The sequence below is a fragment of the Dasypus novemcinctus genome, chromosome 17 (assembly GCF_030445035.2).
Source record: "Dasypus novemcinctus isolate mDasNov1 chromosome 17, mDasNov1.1.hap2, whole genome shotgun sequence".
NCBI classification, from domain to species: domain Eukaryota; kingdom Metazoa; phylum Chordata; class Mammalia; order Cingulata; family Dasypodidae; genus Dasypus; species Dasypus novemcinctus.
The window spans coordinates 67,936,414-67,956,797 of record NC_080689.1 but is presented as its reverse complement, the minus strand read 5'-3'; the positions used below and the strand labels follow the sequence as shown (position 1 = coordinate 67,956,797).

Here is a 20,384-nt window from a genome sequence, read left to right as displayed (position 1 = left end):
AGCTTATTAAAATGTGGGAATAGAAATGATACTGTTGTAGTTAAATGTATAAAAAGCCATGTGTTTTTCTGTTTTGTCACTTCCAATGTTTCTGCTATGTGTATGAATAAAATGAAGTATGCAAATTATTTGAAAATCCTGGGAGGAAGATACTTTTCAAATACAGTTGGTTTTATGTTGTTGTTTTTGAACCAATGAAGTTACTATTTTTACAACAACAACAAAAAAAGAAATGATACTGTTGTTGTGTCACTTATGCAATAATATATTTATTCACACATACCTGAATCAATTGAATAATGAACCCAACCTGTCCATGCCATTAAGATGCATTTTCAGTTAAAATTTATCCTTAAGGCCAATAATTATTTATCAGAATTGATCATACACATTTTGCTTTGGTTGAGTATATATATGAAGAGTAGCTTAGAATAAACTTTCACCCCTTAGAGACTATGGTCATAGGAAATATTTTAAAAATTTAATAAACCAATATTTTTGTTGCAGAGGAGTCTGGTAGTGTGGTCAATAAAAGACCTCCTAGCATAAAATTCTATTACATTAGAATAAAATTCTGTGGGAAATGTGAAAAGAGCATGCTCATATATTTTTTTATTGAATAATAATGATTATCAAACCCCTAAGGCATTTAGATTCCATTGAATTACATTTTGAAGAGAGGTACTTTAGTTTTATTTATAAATGCTACATCCTTAACAGCTCCTTACACTTAAAAATGTATAAATGGGTACATAGTTTTTTCAGAACTCCTTTGGGAGTACATGAGAAGAAATGATTGAAGGCCACCAGTTTTTACCTATGGTCTGATTTGTTCTATTCTTTCTTTCTTGAATGGTTTTCTTTTCTTCTATCTAAATTGCAAGAATTATGTCCTGTTTCTTGTGTTTCCCCCCAAAGACTCCCAGAGAGGATGATATAAGCAAAGTAAGCAGCTCTGGAGATGGAGGGGTTGACTTAAACATTCTTTGTACCCTGATACTGTTGTAGCTGCTGCTCATGAGTTTCGTGGGCATTGCAACTATTGTCCAGTTCTGCTCTTTCACGGAGAATGTTTCCCCTCCCAAAATACAGTTCTTCCCCATGCCTTACCTGCTGCTGATTTTTGGAACTTCTTCAAATAGTTTCATAAATTTTCATTTTGCATTTATGTAAAATGTTTATATGCTTAAGAGAAGTAACATTGACCTGAAGTCAAGATTATATTAAATTATTTCCTAAGAGCAAGATTTTAGAAAGGAGGGTGAGGAGAACCAAGAGGTCACTTGCCTGAGGTTTACATGTTGGCTCCTCGAGCTGACTGCAGGCTAAGCCAAGCATCTCTTCTTTACTGAAGTGATCATGAGGGATGGGTTGGATAGGGCCTTATCAATTCTGAAATGATCAACCATGTCAAATTCCTCATTTCTGAGAAAAAAAATCATTCTTGATTAGAGAAGCTCCTGGTATCTGGACTGATGGGAAAATGTTGTTGTTGTTGTTTTTGCTGTTTTTTAACCAGGAGGTCCCAGGGTTTGAACCTGGGTCCTCCATATAGTAAATGGGAGCTCAATTGCTTGAGCCACAGCCACTTCCCTGAAGATAATATTTAAGGATAACTCCGCTAGGCCTACTGTTTGTAGGCCAACCCAAAGTGAAACAAGCAGTCATGACTGGCCTTCCTCTGGGTGAGTGAATGGGTGAGTTAAAACACTTCCTTTCCTGTTTCTGGTAACTCCACATAATCAAAAAGCCTTTTGGCTGAAAATTTTTATTACTCAGGTCTAGGGAAGATTTTATTGCAGTACCTAGAATATAGTAGGCATTCAGTAGATGTTGGTTTCATAAACAGATTTTCAGGAAGGAAAGGATCTCCTGAAGAGTAATTGATGATGAAGTATGACTGCCAATTATTCAGAAATATGCTTCACTGGAAATTTGTATCTTTGATTCATTTTTCTCTGCAGCAAGTAAAAGGGAACTATGCTAAGCTACATGCCTGCATCTCAGAACTACGCATGTTGCAGAGAGAAGGTTGTTTCAGACCTCAGAGCACTTCTCTGAAGCTGGCAGTAGAGGATGGACTTCAGCAGTTCAAACAGTACAGCAGGCATGTGATCACAAGTGCAGCTATGGCCTACACCTCCCTGGAGGTAAGAGGTGCTGCCTTTTAGGACCCCAAGCCATCTTCCCATTTTAGTCCATCTAGATGCTTCATTATTTATCATTCCTAATTTTTCTCTTCCATTGAGTATAATTTTCAAGGCCAGATATTCAGCTCCTTACTGACAGAGGACATTTTTCTCTTTTTTCCTATAACCTGTGTAACTCTTAGTACAGAGCTAGTCATAGAGAGGACCTCTAAAAATATGCACTGAAGTGAATTACAAGGGAAAATGGACATCAAAATAAAACCTAAATATATCATCTGCCTCTGAATTTTGGGACTGGTAAAGCAAATGTTAAACTGCCATGATTGGCTTCTATGTTTATATTTACCCAGATACCCTTGGAATTTATAACCTTTCTTAATCAAATCTTGGCATCAAATTGAGTAAATTTGTTTGGAATTAGCAAATGTGCAAATATATAATCTGCTACAATTCTGATGCCACACTGAGACAGTCTTAAAAATATAAGCCAGTCATGACTGAATAACTCCATTGGGTGCATGGGTGTGGATTAGAACCCTTTCTTTCTATCTCTGGTAACCCTAAGTGTTCAAACTGAGTTAAAAAATAATTGTACTTTCATCTGCATCCCTCCTCATCAATCACACATTTCTAAGTACCAAAGATAATTGCATGTACTTAATACCTGCCTTCCAGAGTTTCACAGTCCAAGACAAAGCTGCTAGTAAAAACATGCAATGTGTTCGTTCAGATGGAATCCAACAGTCAAATTATACACACACCTCAGTACTCCTTCAGGTCAACTATATTAGTCAAGGGTAAGTACATTGTAGGGTCAAGAGACCAAGGAGAAGAATCAGTCTGAGATAGCTACACCAAAGCACCACCATGGGAGAGGAGCATACAAGCTCTCTAGTATTTAGTACACATTTAGTGAGGGAATTTAAGAATACTCTTCCCTTTATTTCTTCATAAAATCAAAGCATTTGGAGTGGGAGAGTTGCTGCCTGTGCTTTAGGCAATCTTGAAAGACTAAAATACCAGGTATGGCTTCTTACTGGTCACTTTCTGGGATCTGTTCAGCCTACTTGGGAGGGTTCTGTGATGACCCGTCAGATGAAATCTATTTGTAAGTTATGGTTAAATCCCCTTCTTTGCACTACATGCAATAGCTGCTACCACAGACCTGCTACATATTATCTTCCAGATGCAACCTGTTATGTTCCTCACTCTGTATCTCAGGGAGAGCAGGCACATTGATTCTTGGATTTATTTCCAGGTTACTGTTCTGACTTCCCAGTCTGGAAAAGAAGTGGTCAAACAATTGGAAGAAGGGTTGAAAGACACAGACCTAGGCAGGGTCAGGAGGCTTCAGGTCGTTGAGATCACAAGTGGAGGCCTAGAGTGTGTGGACTCAGCTTCTCCTGTTGAAGAGCCCAGCAACGATGGTAAGAGTCAAAGGCAAAGGAAACAAGAGTGGTAATGATTTTAATGTGCGGTCTATTACAGGTCAGGAAGTCTATTTGCCGTGGTCTTTTGTGTTCTTAAATGATAAATGAAGCCGGCAGATTTCACTGCAGTTCATACAGATGTTTTTTCAGTGTTTGAGCTGAATTTTTAATTGCTATTTTTTATTTCAGAAATAAAATATGCTATTAGTAAAATTGAAATATTATAAGTTTAAAAAGTAAGAATTTATTCCTCCCCTAATCACTTTGAAAGGTTTAGAGTATCCCTCCCAACTTTCCTTTGTATTTATGCACACACACATGCACACACTTACATTAACACATAAATTTAACACTTTAATGGGATCATGACGTAAATCGTATTCTGCACCTTCTTTGTTCTTGTGTTGTATAGCTATCTATAACAGTATTTCTAGATCTCATTTTTTAAGGCTGCATGGTTTTTTATTGTGTTATTGAATCATAGTTTGTCTAATCACTTATTATTGAACAATCTGGTTTATTCCATTTTTTTTGTTTTTATAACCAATGCTATATGAACAGCCTTATATACAGAGCTGGCCTCGTGGACTTATAACCACTGCAACCACTCAGAGCCCTAGGCTTGGGATTTAATGCCTTTCAGTCTTGAAAGTCCTAATAATTTTATCTTTCAATTTCTGTTGTTTAAGTAAAGTTTGATGGGACAATGGAACTTGGACCATGGGCTGAGAGCCTTGGCTCACACCCCATCTCCTGCCTCCTGCCACCTCCCCAGAATAGGTTCCCAGTCACCTGCTCCCCAGCCCTGGTGCCACAGGTCTGCCTACCCCCACGGCAACCACTGCTGCCCTCTGCTCCTGCAGGGCCCTGGGTGCACACCCTGTGCACACTGAGTTGCAGGGCAGGACCTCATGTACCCGTGAGGGTATCCGCTCACCCAGCAAGTATTCCCGTGGCCCAGAGAGAAACCACCATGACAGGTCAAGGAAGAGACTACAGAAGAAAGGAAAAAGGTTTATGATTTAGTACCCTTAATGGCTTTGTCTAAAGAGGGGTCCCACATTCACATTCTTTAATGGGCCCCCACAAATTATGTAACCATCCCTGCTTAGATATATACTTGGGCAAGTATTTTCCGTAGAATAAATTCCTATAAGTAAAGTTACTAGGTAGAACAGTATATGCATTTTCAGTTTTGATAGTTATTGCGAAATGATCCTCTGAAAAGATGATACCAAATTTACGTTTCCACCAATAATATATGATGCTTTTCTACTGGGAATTATTCTCTCTCTCTTTTTTTAAAAAAAATCTTTGCTAATCCAGTGGGGAAAAGATATCATTGCATTTTTTTTAAAGATTTATTTATTTATTTAACCCCCCCCCCCCCCCCGTTGTCTGTTCTCTGTGTCTATTTGCTGCGTCTTGTTTCTTTGTCCGCTTCTGTTGTCCTCAGCTGCACGGGAACTGTGGGCGGCGCCATTCCTGGGCAGGCTGCACTTTCTTTCGCGCTGAGCGGCTCTCCTTAAGGGGCGCACTCCTTGCGCGTGGGGCTCCCCTACACAGGGGACACCCCTGCGTGGCGCAGCACTCCTTGCGTGCATCAGCACTGTGCATGGGCCAGCTCCACACGGGTCAAGGAGGCCAGGGGTTTGAACCTTGGACCTCCCTTGTGGTAGACGGACGCCCTAACCACTGGGCCAAGTCCATTTCCCGCGTTTTTTTTAATTAGACTTTTACTCTTGAATTACCCTCTGGGATTACTTTGGAGGGAAAGTGTTATGTGGTCCTACAAGTGGTCTTTCCCCTAAAAAATTTGCTCACTTTACTTGAATGACCCTTTCCTCAATATTTACATTTGAGAAAATCCATTTTTATAAAGTAAACAAATTTTAAAATGCAGGTAAGCGCAAATAAATACGTTTGACTTACCCATAGTCCTACTACCTATACTTCCTGAAAGAAAAATACAGTCTTAACTGACTAGTAGGAACTAGCCAAGCAGAGGAAGAGAAAAGGGCACTCATAAAGGAGACCCAGAAGAATGAGAAAGCAAGATCAGATCAGCCTTCAGAGATGGACCCATGCTTCCTATGACTGGAGACTGGCAGTAGGTGGCAGGAGTGAGCCTGTGAAGCCGGGGTTCTTAACCTTTTTTGTTCCACAGACCCCTTTGCCAGTCAGGTGAAAACCACGGACCCCTTCTCACAATATAGCGGCAGATAGTTTTATGACATTCAACTAGCACTGGGTCAAACAACTATTGTAGTTTCAAAGTATGAATGAGCATAAGTGATTTTTCGAGATAAGCAACAACTGTAATGTGATATGAAATGAATACTACTATAATTTATTGCATACATTCATAAGTGAAGGAAATGCTAGATTTCAGTTAGAGGTCAGAGAAAATAAAGATAATAAGTTGATTTTTTTCAATTCAAGCTCACAGACCCCCTGAAATCTTTCCTCAGGTCCCTTTGAGTCCACAGACCCCTGGTTAAGAGCCCCTGCTGAAAAGGGAGGCAAGAGTTAAACCAAGAAGGGCCATATATGCCATGCTAAGACATTTGGATTTTATTCCATTTTGTTAAAAATGGAATAAATGGAAATTTATTAAAAGATTTTAATCAGGAAGTAGAGAGTTCCAAATTGTGGAGTTTAAAGGGTTTTTAGGGAAGCGGCCTTGGCCCAGTGGTAAGGACGTCTGCCTACCACTTGGGAGGTCCACGGTTCAAACCCCGGGCCTCCTTGACCCTTGTGGAGCTGGCCCATGTGCAGTGCTGATGCGCGCAAGGAGTGCCATGCCACGCAGGGGTGTTCCCCGCATAGGGGAGCCCCACAAGCAAAGAGGGCGCCCCATAAGGAGAGCTGCCCAGCATGAAAGAAAGTGCAGCCTGCCCAGGAAATGGCACCGTGCACACAGAGAGCTGACACAGCAAGATGACGCAACAATAAGAAACACAGATTCCCGTGCCGCTGACAACAACAGAAGTGGACAAAGACGATGATGCAGCAAATAGATACAGAACAGACAACGGGGGCGGGGGTCAGAGAGAAAGAAATAAATAAATCTTTAAAAGAAAAAAAAGTTTTTTTAACCAGTTTCAATTCATTCAACACTCAAGTTAACGATTTGCCCTCCTGTAGTCCTTTCTGGCTGTATTGGCCTCTTCCAGGGTTATGTACATGTGCAGGGGCCTACTCTTCTGATGGCTTTGATCTTCTCCTGGTCCCACATGGATGACTTCACTCTTTTTTTTTCTTTCCCTGTAATTAGGTCTGGGGGTTGGTAACTAAGAATGTGGTTCCCACCAAATTCTGACACACGTGGTTCCTTCCAGCAGCATGAGGCCATCCACATTGTTCTGGTGGGGGAAGGGAAGATAATCAGCCTAAGCCAAATGGTTTGTGAGCTCTCACTTACTGGTACACTCTCCACCTTTCAAGCCAGTCTCTTCACTAGCTCTAGAACCTACTGTGCTTCTTTCTATCTCCATCCCTTCATCCATATTAGTCTTTCCCTCTGAATTCCTTCTCCTTTCCTCCGAATTCCTTCCCCTGTCTTCTTCCAGCAAAATCTTTCCCATCCTTTAAGTCCTGGTTCAGGGTTGTGACTACTGTGTTGATTTTCCTTTCCTTAAAACAAACATATCACTTGTGGTCTGTACCATACAATTTAGCACTTCATTATTACACCATGTAGAATTGTTACCATTGCTTTATTGTATGATAATTTTATTTCCTCATCTAAATTGTAGACTACTTAATATCTTTTCCCCCTACATTAAGCCATAGACACTTTGGGATTCGAAATTTGTTTGCCTCATTTTTTTGTCCCAGCATGTAGCATATGTTAGATTCTCAATAGTTATTTATTGAATGAATTGGTGGCAGTGATACCCATAGAGGCTGTTCTTGGTCTGCCCAGCATCCTTCTTTCTCTTGTAACATCTCCTCCCTCTTCCTCACAACATGGGCCATGACCCAGGCTGAGACGATCACGGTTCCCCAGATCACCAAAGTCCTTCCCAACGGGTTCTGAAACTGAGTCCAATTGACAGAAACTCTTTTTCTTTCTCTTTGGCCACGGACAGATCAGGAATGGACAACATCCTTTTCTCCTTTCAGTGGCTGAACCCAGAGAGGACTTGGAGTATCCCTGATGACACAGAGTTCAGAGTACTCTGAGGCTATCTGACACCTTTATTTAGAATAGTTAGTGGCTAAGTGCGACGGTTTGCTCGGTCGGTAGAGGTGGGGTTGCACTGCCCCACGTTGTGCTGTGGTGGGGTTGCTTAGCCCCACGTTGGGCGCCAACTGCGGCGGCTTGCTCGGTCGGTAGAGGTGGGGTCTGGCTGCGGACGAGGGGTCGGTCCAGCTCTGGACGAGGGGTTGGTCCCGCTTGGGACGAGGGGTCGGTCCCACTTGGGACGAGGGGTCGGTCCGGCAGCAGACGAGGGATCGGTCTCACAGGGGTTGCGCGGTTTGGCTGACGGGGTCGCCCGGCGAAGCCGGCGATGAAGTGGTCACCCGGAGAAGCAGGCGACGAAGGGGTCGCCCGGAGAAGCAGGCGACGAAGGGGTCGCCCGGAGAAGCAGGCGACAAACTGGGGACAAGGGAGGCCAGGCCCTTGTCGGGGGCTCTCAGGACTGGAGGGTGCACGGCAGAAGAACTACCGCGGAGACAAGGTAAACACACAAGTCCACTTTACTGAGGGAGAGGCAACAGTTTTATAGGGGCTGGGGAAGGCTGATTGGTTGAAGCCACGCCCTGTTCTGATTGGTTGCCGGCGAAAGGTCAGTGGGCGGTACTGGACGGGGGAGGGGTGGTGCTTAGGGATTGGCTGTCGCTGTTGCTGGGGGAAGGGGCAGGGTTTAGGGATTGGTGGCTGCTGTTGCTGGGGTGGAGGGCAGACTTGAGTTTCCCGCCCACGCCTGGCTGTTGCTGCTGTCGGGGGAAGGGAAAAGGGCGGGCTGGATTTTTCCGCCCACACCTGGCTGTTGCTGCTGTTGGGGGAGGGGAAAAGGGCAGACTGGATTTCTCTGCCCACGCCTGGCTGTTGCTGCTGTCGGGGGAGGGGAAAAGGGCAGACTGGAATTTTCTGCCCTGCGCCTGCGCAGGGAGAAGGTAAAAGAAGGGTGCCGCCCCACAAGGCATCGGGTGGCGCCATCTGGGAGGAGGGGCGGCCGCGGAAGCATGGCTGCCGAGAAGGGGAGACCCGAGGGCACTCTGCGCCCATGCCGAGCTTCCTTCAGGGGTGGCGGTGGGCCCGACCAACCACCCTATTATGGGGGCAGCGGAATTAGGCCTACCACGGCCGCTCCCCTGCCAGGCCAGCAAACCACACTTCAGCCCGAGGGGTGACCGCATTTCCCCCTTCTTTTCAAATAAGGGCCAGGATGGCAGCAGCAACAAGTAGCCGAGGCCCAAGAGGCAGTAAGCAATGAGGGAAGCGGGGCTGAAGAGGGAGGTGAGTATGACGGGGATACAAATGTACAATTTGGGGGGCGGTATCTTGCCGTTGCAAGCAAGGGTGGCCAATGTCCAATTCTTGTTGATCTCGGTGGCTATAAGGTCCATCTGCTTGTTAAAAGTCCAGGATGACAGCGCGTTACAGGTAGTTGATCTCTTCTTGGCGGCGAAGAGCGGTAGAGGCAGACTGTGTGATGGTCTGGAGGATCGCAGCGGTGAGGACAAGTCGCGTCAGGGCACCAGCGACGGTGGTGGCGGCAGTGTCGGGAGTGGTGGAGACGTAGGCGAGGACAATAAGAAGGCCAAAGTCTTCACGGGCGCGAGAGAGGCCGATGTTAATGGGGCGGGCCGACATGGGGCGGCCCAATCTGCAACGCAGTAGGGGTTCAAGCGAAAAAAGGAGGGGGGCGGGGGACGAGAAAGGACACTTTGGATGGCTGAGAAGAGGAGTGAGGTCGAGACAGGAGGAAGCTCCGCAAGCTGCGGGCCGGGGAAAGCGGGTTGCGGGCCATTTAGCGGGGCTGGTGAGAGGGGTTAGCTTGGCCAGAGGTGGCGAGGGAGAGCATAAGGAGAAGGAGAGAGACTATGTTAATTGGCTCGGCAGCATGGCGAGGGTTGCGGCGTCTGCACTGACGGTAGAGTGCGAGCAGTGAACGGACTTCAGGGTTGGATGGTTGCCTCTCGGGGTGGAGGGTGAGCTGGCTCAGTTGGTGCTGGATCACTCGCATCTGGCGCCGTGCCCTGCGGGACATCCACTGCTGAGGTGGCGGGTTTGACATATCTCCCGGGGACCCAGATTGGCTGAGCGGCATCCTGCGGGAAGACACAAGCGAAACCTCGGCCCTGGGTAAGAAGGGGGCATGGGCCACGCCACTGACCTGTTTGAGGGTCCTTCCAAAGGACCAGGGGGGCCTGTGTGGGGCGATACGAGGGGCCCCAATGCCTATGGACTGCCGAGAGACCATCCTTATCAAAGGTCAAGAGATTTAGATGGATTAGGACAGCGGTGATGATGTCTCCGGGAGGAGCGTGAGGGAGGATTTCCCTCTGTTTTTCAATTTGTTGTTTCAGACGGCGATGGGAGCTCTCCACAATGGCCTGTCCTTGTGGGTTATATGGGATACCAAAATGGTGGGCGATTTGGTAGAGCTGAAGGAACCTCGCAAAGGATTCACTGCGATAAGCAGGGCCGTTATCCGTCTTTAGGTCCCAGGGGACCCCCATGAAGAGAATCCCTTGCCGAAGGGCCTTAATGCAGTGCTTAGCAGTCTCCCCAGGCAAGGGGACTGCATAGCACATGTGGGAGAAGGTGTCAATTATAACGTGCAAGAACTTAAGGCGTCCAAAGGACGGGACATGCGTGACATCCATCTGCCACCTGGAATTAGGCCTAAGGCCGCGGGGATTCACCCCCTGCGGTTGCAGAGGCCCCAGAGGCAGGAAGGGGGCACAGGTTTTGCATGTCCGCACTAGGTGCTTACAAGTCTCAATTGGCAACTCAGGCAAAAGGTGGTGGAGTGAGGCGGCAGAAAAGTGAAACCTCGAATGTAAGGACTTAGCCTGATTGATAGCATCTCCGACCGAATCAAGGGCAAGGGCGGAGACCGTCTGATCCGCGGTGTCGTTGCCTGCTGCTAGGGGGCCAGGCAACCCGGAGTGGCTCCGGATATGAGCAATATACCAGGGGGCCATGCGTTTTTCAAGAAGGGTCTTAAGGGCATCCAGTGCCTCATCAATAGGAGAGGAGGTCGGGAAGAATGTAGCTAATGCCAAGACCCTGCAGACTTGCAGAGAATAGAAGCTATCTGTAAAGATGTTAACAGGTTCACAGGGGAAGGCGCGAAGCGCTTCTACAATAGCCAAAAGCTCTCCCGTCTGGACGGAGTGTAGGTTAAGATGCGTAAAGACTTTCGGCTCTGCGATTCCGTCCAGGTACACAACCATGGAGTACTTAGTTCTAGACGCATCCGTGAAAATAGTGACGGACCTCGGAAAGGGGGAGGAAGACGGGAAGGGGAAAAAAGGACTTCGGAAGGGAAATTTGGACACGCCTTGGAGTAGGTGGTGACTAGGGAAATGGCAATTGAAATCGCCTGCAAATCCCTCACACAGCACCTGCATTTGCTCATTATCCCTAATGAGGGAGGTGGTTTCTTTCGCATTAAGCGGCCAAACAATTACGGCAGGCTGAGTTTCAAACGTATGGACGGACAGCTGCACTAAATCGGCTGCGAGAGTGATCCATAGTCTTACTGCGGGGCAGATCTTTTGCATCTTGCTTTTAGAAGGATGGAGCCAGAGGAGGGGCCCGTCCTGCCAAAGAACTCCGGTGGGCGTTCCCTTGGTGGGGAGGACCAACGCCTGGAGAGGCCGCTGGGGATCGAACCGCTGGAGGCAGCAGTTATTAAGGGCCTTATCTACAGCGGCAATGGCGGCTCGAGCTTCGGGTGTGATGGCTATCTTTGCGGACACGGCAGAGGGGGGTTTGTGACTGGTTTGTAAGAGAGCAAATAATGGCTGGAGCTGTGCCGTGGTAACAGACAGAGCCGGACGGACCCAATTGATATTCCCACAGAGCTGCTGGAGCTCTGTGAGGGTGACTCGGTCTGGCACATTTAGTCGCACAGCCATTGGGGTTACATGCTGGGAGATATGGAACCCCAGGAAGGTTAAGGGGGGTTCAAATTTGACCTTGTCATTCTGGATTGTTAAGCCAATGGCGGACAGATTATGCCGAAGTTGAGAGAGGACATACTGCAGCTTCTCATGGGTCTCACATGCAACCAGGACATCATCCATATAGTGAATGAGGTAGCCCAGATCTCGCAAGGGGGCGACTGCCGCGTTCACATACAGCTGGCAGATGGCCGGGCTATTGCGCATGCCTTGTGGAAGGACTTTCCACTGATACCTATCGGCTGCCCCTCGGTGGTTGGGGACAGGAACAGTAAAGGCAAAGCGCGGGCGGTCCTTTTGGTGAAGCGGAATGGAAAAAAAGCAGTCCTTAATATCTAGAGTAGCCACAAAAAAGTGTTTAGGAATGGCCACTGGGTGAGGGAGTCCCGGTTGGGGAGTTCCCATGGGGAGGATATGCTTATTAATCTCCCTCAAATCATGTAGGAGGCGGTATTTGCCAGTGGCCTTCTTTTTAATGATAAAAACGGGCGAATTGTAGGGACTTGTGGACGGTTCTATATGTCCAGCTTCAAGCTGCTCTCGAACCAACTCACGAAGAGCTTGGAGTTTGTGGGATGGCAAGGGCCACTGCTCCACCCAAATAGGCTCCTCTGTATCCCACCGCAGAGGAGTGGGTGTGGGAGGTGTTAATTGAGCAGTGGCGCAAACTATTGGGGGGGCTGAGTGGTTAACTGAACACCGCACTCCTCCAGGACATCTCGCCCCCAAAGTATAGTATCAAGGGTGCTAAGGAAGAGGGGCCGGAATGTGCCCACACATCCCTCACCGTCCTCCCAGGCAATAGGGTGACTGGCGCGAAGGGAGGTAGAGGAGCCAGTGGCCCCTTGGACGGAAGGGCCTTCTTGAACAGACCACTGGGCGGCGAAATGAGCAGGGAAACAAGAGACCTCTGCACCCGAGTCGAGGGTCCCAGAATACCAGCGGTGGGGAATCTTAAACCTCATGGTAGGCCTGGTGGATGTGATGGGGACTGTCCACATCAGGGCTTTGGAAGGTTGGGACGGGGAGCCTCTTTGGGGTGGGGCTGAGGCCTGCCCCTCCTGGAGTTTAAAGATGGCTGTTGCCGCTGCAGGGGAGGCTGCATACGGCAGTCGCGAGCCCAATGGTACCCCCGGCCGCAGCGGGGGCAGGGGGTAGAAGGGCCCCGTCGGGGCGGTGAGGGGGGAGGAACAGGAGGGCCCGGCGGTGCAGAGACTGCCGGGCATTCACGGGCGAAATGTCCTGGCTCGCCACATCTAAAACAAGAGGAGTTAAGTGCCATGGCTGTCGTGACAGCCTTGGCGAAAGAAGCAGCCTGTTGGTCAAGGCCGTTACAGGCAATTACCCAATCGTCTATCGACTTTTCTCTCACGGGAGCGATCGCCTGTCGACAAATGGGGCTGGCCCCTTCAAGGATAATTTCACGGGCGAGGGCGCACTGAGCCTGTTCATCGTGGACCCTGCGCTCACATGCCCGGAGGACTCTGGAAACATAGGTAGAAAAGTCCTCATCCTTGGTCTGTGTGAGCTTAGTGAACTTGTCAGCACTACTGGCAGTGCAGGCGCGAAAGGCCCGTAGGGCTACCTCGCGAATCTGAAGCCAGAAGCCAGCCGGAGCATGGTAGTAGGCCGCAGCCTGGCTAAACTGACCGGTGCCGGTGAAGGCTTCTGGTGGGTGATTAACACCCCTTGCGACATTGGCCGCAACCTGCTTTTCAGCCTCGGCATGAAAATGGGCGCGCCAATTTATAAACTGGCCAGGCGTGAGGATGGCACGGGCCAGTTGGAGCCAATCGAGGGGGATGCACAGAAGGGTGGACATCTCCTCTAACAAATGCTGAGCATAAGGGCTGCCTAACCCGTCCTCCTTAACGGCCTTGCGGAGCTGTTTAACACTTTCCGCATCATGTGGGTACCATGGAAAGGGGCGCTGAGGGGTGGGAGTTACATTAAGGGGAAAGCAGGTGGTAGGAGGTGGCAGGGAGGTAGGCGGAGGTGCCCCGACGGGGGAGGAATACGGGTCCAAAAATAGGCTAGAGGGGGCCGCGCATGCGGCAGCTTGCCACGGATCGGATGGAGGGGGCTGCCAGGGGGAGGCGGAGCCGGGGGGGGCCGCTGGCGCGGAGGGCGCGAGAGGAGCCGTTGCCCATGCGGTGTTACAAAATGGCTGCGGGCCGTCCCCAGCAGTGCTACAAAATGGCGGGGAGGGAGCTTCCGGCCCACCCAGGCAGGAAGTCGTCGGGGGGAGGGAGGGGCAAAGAGACCTCCCCTTTACGAGCGAGGAAGAAGGCAGAAGTTCGCCATCTTCACCGGCGCTCGGCACTGCTAGATTACATTGTTTAGGGGGACAATTTTTGAGCGCGTTATTAAGGCGCTCAACAAGCGACTCAGAGTTGGAATCGGAGTCGGTATCAGAATTCCAATTAGGGTCCCTGTTAAAGTCGCCGTCCTGACAATCACGGCAGCGGCGGTGGCTCGGCCGGGGGGAGTCGATGGTAGGGGCACCTTGAAGGCAGGAGCGGATGGTAAAAAGCGCTGGTAATAAGCCAGGAGGGAATCTTTTACCTTCCTGCTCCACAGCAGAAGTGACCCTATCTATAAGGCGAGTATAGGTGTCTGGGTCCCAAAGCTGACACGTGGTAAGCCACGGATTAAAGGGGAGAAGAAGGTCCCAATACACTTGAAGCTGTTTCAAAGAGATCTTACACCGGTGAGTGTCTAGGAGACCGGCGAGGGCCCGAACTTGTGGGGCTTGCTTAGCAGATAGGATGTTACCCATTGCTAATGGCCTTTTGGAGCCGATAAGAAAAGGGGCCCTTACCTTGAGAGCGCGGCGATGGGAGCCGAGGTGCGCGGTGAGACGAGGGGTCGGAGCCGGTGGGGCTCCAACGGTGGTCGTGGGCCAAAAGAAGGCCCCGACGAGGGGAGGGCGGGACGACCAGCAGTGGAGCAAGGCAAAGGGGAGCAAGCGTGGAGGGGAGGAGGCAGAGGTGAAGGCAGGGGTGGAGGTGCTCAGGCACACGCTCCTGAGAGTTTTATTGGCGCCTCTTAATCATAGCGGGTCGGTATAAGCCCCCGACATGGAAGGAGAAAGCCATCCAGCGATTCTCCCAGACCGCCGTGGATCATATGAGGTCACCAAGGTTCAGGAGCAGCAATGCAGAGCAAAAAGATAGGGGTGAGAAGAGAGGAGGGTGTAGGGCTGTGGTAGGGTTACTTCAGACGTGCAAGCACGTGCTCCCGAGAAATCCAAGGCTCCTCTTAATCATAGCGGGTCGGTATAAGCCCCCGACATGGAAGGAGAAAGCCATCCAGCGATTCTCCCAGACCGCCGTGGATTGTATGAGGTAGCCAAGGCTCAGGTAGCAGCAATGTTGCACGAGAGAAGTCCCAAGGTGAGAAGAGAGGAGGGCGTAGGGCTGTGGTAGGATTACTTCAGACGTGCAAGCGCGCGCTCCCAAGAAATCCAAGGCTCCTCTTAATCATAGCAGGTCGGTATAAGCCCCCGACATGGAAGGAGAAAGCCATCCAGCGATTCTCCCAGACCGCCGTGGATCGTATGAGGTAGCCAAGGCTCAGGTAGCAGCAATGTTGCATGAGAGAAGTCCCAAGGTGAGAAGAGAGGAGGGGGTAGGGCTGTGGTAGGATTACTTCAGACATGCAAGCGCATGCTCCCGAGAAATCCAAGGCTCCTCTTAATCATAGCGGGTTGGTATAAGCCCCCGACATGGAAGGAGAAAGCCATCCAGCGATTCTCCCAGACCGCCGTGGATCGTATGAGGTAGCCAAAGCTCAGGTAGCAGCAATGTTGCACGAGAGAAGTCCCAAGGTGAGAAGAGAGGAGAGGGGGGCCACCAGGTTATGGAGTGAGGCTGTGGTGGGGTTGCCTTGCCCCACGTTGGGCGCCAACTGCGACGGTTTGCTCGGTCAGTAGAGGTGGGGTTGCACTGCCCCACGTTGTGCTGTGGTGGAGTTGCTTTGCCCCACGTTGGGCGCCAACTGCGGCGGCTTGCTCGGTCGGTAGAGGTGGGGTCTGGCTGCGGACGAGGGGTCGGTCCAGCTCTGGACGAGGGGTCGGTCCCGCTCGGGACGAGGGGTCGGTCCCACTTGGGACGAGGGGTCGGTCCGGCAGCAGACGAGGGATCGGTCTCACAAGGGGTTGCGCGGTTCAGCTGACGGGGTCGCCCGGAGAAGCAGGCGACGAACTGGGGACAAGGGAGGCCAGGCCCTTTTCGGGGGCTCTCAGGACTGGAGGGCGCACGGCAGAAGAACTACCGCGGAGACAAGGTAAACACGCAAGTCCACTTTACTGAGGGAGAGGCAACAGTTTTATAGGGGCTGGAGAAGGCTGATTGGTCGAAGCCACGCCCTGTTCTGATTGGTTGCCGGCGAAAGGTCAGTGGGCGGTACTGGACGGGGGAGGGGTGGTGGTTAGGGATTGGCTGTCGCTGTTGCTGGGGGAAGGGGCAGGGTTTAGGGATTGGTGGCTGCTGTTGCTGGGGTGGAGGGCAGACTTGAGTTTCCCGCCCACGCCTGGCTGTTGCTGCTGTCGGGGGAAGGGAAAAGGGCGGGCTGGATTTTTCCGCCCACACCTGGCTGTTGCTGCTTTCGGGGGAGGGGAAAAGGGCAGACTGGATTTCTCCGCCCACGCCTGGCTGTTGCTGCTGTCGGGGGAGGGGAAAAGGGCAGACTGGAATTTTCTGCCCTGCGCCTGTGCAGGGAGAAGGAAGAAGAAGGGTGCCGCCCAACAAGGCATCGGGTGGCACCATCTGGGAGGAGGGGCGGCCGCGGAAGCATGGCTGCTGAGAAGGGGAGACCCGAGGGCACTCTGCGCCCATGCCGAGCTTCCTTCAGGGGTGGCGGTGGGCCCGACCAACCACCCTATTATGGGGGCAGCGGAATTAGGCCTACCGCGGCCACTCCCCTGCCAGGCCAGCAAACCACACTTCAGCCCGAGGGGTGACCGCAGCTAAGGCTATGGAGAAGAGCTTTAAAATGCAGGAAAGCAGCTTCCTGTATATATCACAGCTGATGATTCTTCCAGTAACTTCTTGATTCTTACAAATAATACATCATCCCATAAATTGATTATAATTTCTCTTTGTAAATTAAGTGTATGTTTCATTTGTTGCTTGAAAATCTTCCTAATTTGTCTCTACTGTCCTCATAATTAAATCGTTTATTCCCTTAATATTTTGCTTCATTTTGATGACCTTATCAAAAGGTTGGCATCAGCAGCTTCTCTCATTCTCCAAAGGATGAATGCTCTGGAAGTAATTTGCCAGCCTCTAAATCCCAGTTCTATCACTTAATACCTGGGTGAATTGTTAAATAGTGGCCATTCCACTTGGTGTAAAATGGTATCTCATTGTGGTTTTGATTTGTGTTTCCCTGATGACCAGTGATATTGAGTATCTTTTCATGTGGTTTCTGGCCATTTGTGTATCTTCTTTGGAGAGATGTCTGTTTAAGTCTTGCCCATTTTTAAATTGGATTGTTTATCTTTTTGTTGTTAAGTTGAAGGATTTCTTTATATATTCTGGATATTAAATCTTTATAGGGGAAGCAGATGTGGCTCAGCGATTGGGCTTCTCTCTACCATATAGGAGGACCCGGGTTTGTTCCCCAGGGCCTCCTGGTAAAGATGTGCCCACACAGCAAGCGATGCAGCAAGATGAACCTCTCTCCCACATTGGAGGCCCCCGGGATCAAATTCCACTGAAGACTAGATGAGAAAAAAATGAGAAGAGGAGGCAAAAAGAAACAGACACAGAAGATCACACGCCAAATGGACACGGACAGCAAAAACAAACAAACACAGCCGGGAGGGAGGAAGAATTTTTAAAAGATTGTTTATTGGATAAGTGGTTTCCAAATATTTTCTCCCATTGTACAGGTTGTCCTTTAACTTTCATGATAAAGTCCTTTGAAGTACAAAAGTGTTTCATTTTGATGAGGTCCTGTTTATCTGGGTTTTTTTCTTTTGCTGCTTGTGGTTTAGGTGTAAAGTCAAAGAAACCATTGCTTGGGTGGCGGACTTGGTCCAGTGGTTAGGGCTTCCGTCTACCACATGGAAGGTCCGCGGTTCAAACCCTGGGCCTCCTTGACCCGTGTGGAGCTGGCCCATGCGCAGTGCTGATGCGTGCAAGGAGTGCCCTGCCACGCAGGGGTGTCCCCCGCGTAGGGAAGCCCCACGCGCAAGGAGTGTGCCCCGTAAGGAGAGCCGCCCAGCGCGAAAGAAAGTGCAGCCTGCCCAGGAATGGTGCCGCACACACGGAGAGCTGACACAACAAGATGACGCAACAAAAAGAAACACAGATTCCTGTGCCACTGACAACAACAGAAGCGGGCAAAGAAGACACAGCAAAAAGACACAGAACAGACAACCAGGGTGAGGGGGGAAGGGGAGAGAAATAAATAAATCTTAAAAAAAATAAAATAAAATAAATTTTAAAAAAAGAAACCATTGCTTAACACAAGGTCCTGAAGATGCTTCTATATATTTTCTTCTGAGAGTTTGATAGTTCTGGCTCTTATATTTTGGTCTTTGACCCTTTTTGAGTTTATTTTTATATAACCTGTGAGGTAGGGATCCTCCTCCTTTTTCTGCAAATGGAAACCCAGTTTTCCCAGTACCATTTGCTAAAGAGACTATTCTTTCCCAATTGAGTGGTCTTTGCCCACTTGTCAAAAATCAGTTGACCATGGGAAATGGACTTTGGCCCAGTGGTTAGGGCGTCCGTCTACCATATGGGAGGTCCGCGGTTCAAACCCCGGGCCTCCTTGACCCGTGTGGAGCTGGCCATGCGCAGTGCTGATGCGCGCAAGGAGTGCCGTGCCACGCAAGGGTGTCCCCCGCGTGGGGGAGCCCCACGCGCAAGGAGTGCGCCCGTGAGGAAAGCCGCCCAGCGTGAAAAGAAAGAGCAGCCTGCCCAGGAATGGCGCCGCCCACACTTCCCCTGCCGCTGACGACAACAGAAGCGGACAAAGAAACAAGACGCAGCAAATAGACACCAAGAACAGACAACCGGGGGAGGGGGGGAATTAAATAAATAAATAAATCTTTAAAAAAAAAAAAAAAAATCAGTTGACCATAAATGTGAGGGTTGGTTTCTAAGCTCTCAACTCTATTCCATTGATCTATATGTTTGTCCTTGTGCCATTACTATGCTGTTTTGATTACTGTGACTTTGTAATATATGATTAGGAGGTGTGAATTCTCCAACTTCATTCTTCTTTTTCAAGACGGCTTTTGCTATTCAGAGTCCCTCACCCTTCCATTTAAATTTGAAAATTGGTTTTTCCATTTCTGCAAAGAAGGTTGTTGGGATTTTTATTGAAATTGCATTGAATCTATCAATGGCTTTAGGTAGGATTGACGTTTTAATGATATTTATTTAGTCTTCTAGTCCATGAACATGGAATGTCCTTTCACTTATTTAGGTCTTCTTTGATTTCTTTTAGCAATGTTTTGTTTTTTCTGTGTACAAGTCCTTTACATCCTTGGTTAGATTTATTCCTAGGTATTTGAGTTGTTGGTTTGCTATTATAAATGGAATTTTTTTCTTCATTTCTTCTTCCAATTGTTCACTGCATGTGTATATAAACACTACTGATTTGGGGATGTTGGTTTTATATCCCACCACTTTGCTGAATTCATTTATTAGCTCTAGGAGATTTGCTGTGGAATTTCAGGATAATCTGTCTATAGAATCATGTCATCTACAAATAGGAAAAGTTTTATTTCTTCCTTTCCAATTTGGGTGACTTTTATTTCTTTTTCTTGCCTAATTGCTCTGGCAAGAACTTCCAGTAATATGTTGGATAATAGTGGTGACAGTGGGCATTTTTGTCTAGTTCCTGCTCTTAGAGGGAATGCTTTCATTCTTTCACCATTAAGTAGGATGTTAGCTGTGAGCTTTTCATATATGCCCTTTATTATGTTGAGGAAATTTTTTTTTCTATTCCTGGTGTTCTAAGTGTTTTTCTCAGGAGGAGGTGCTGGATTTTGTCAAATGCCTTTTCTGTATCTATTGAGATGATCATGTGGAGTTTTTTTCCTTCATTGTGTTAAGTGGTGCCATTACACTGCTTTCAGTTTTGCCCCTCAGTTGTCCACAATCATGTTTATGTTTCATAGTTATAATTCACATATGTGATTTTTGTTTTCATATAACATTGTATTATAAAATTTTTCCATAGTTCTCATATCCTTGCTCTTCTATTATTTATGTTTTGTTCTTCTTTTACTCTTAAAAGATGCCTAGGAAGAGTCATCCAAGAAATAGAGATATCAAGAGGTATACCTCTCAGGGGGGAAGCTGGATGCCTTCTTTTTCCTTATCTGTCCTCTTACATATAAACCTGCCCGGTACCCTAAAGTAGATCCCTAGTGCTGGATCTTGATCTTAAATTTAGGACCTAGTTAGTAGCAATGCTTCAATATGTGTTTATCAGTTGTAACAAATGTACCACACTAGTGAAAGATGTTATTAATGAGGAAAAGTGTGGGAGGGGGAAAGGTTGGGGTATATGGGAATCCCCTATATTTCTTATGTAACATTTATGTAATCTAAAACTTCTTTTAAAAAAAATTTAGGACCCAGAAATTCTAGCAGCCAGAATTAACCCGTAAGAGAGCTATGAATCATGGGAA

At 48.4% G+C, this 20,384-nt stretch overlaps 1 protein-coding gene across 1 annotated transcript in view; it reads left to right on the top strand.

The window, feature by feature from the left end:
* The window catches only part of M1AP (meiosis 1 associated protein), a 97,136-nt gene that overhangs the window by 26,939 nt on the left and 49,813 nt on the right, over positions 1-20,384 (top strand). Inside the window, exons 2-3 of the mRNA XM_012527487.3 lie at positions 1,965-2,150; positions 3,409-3,577. Of these exons, the coding sequence (XP_012382941.2) occupies positions 1,965-2,150; positions 3,409-3,577 (355 nt within the window). The remainder of the gene's footprint in view (positions 1-1,964; positions 2,151-3,408; positions 3,578-20,384) is intronic.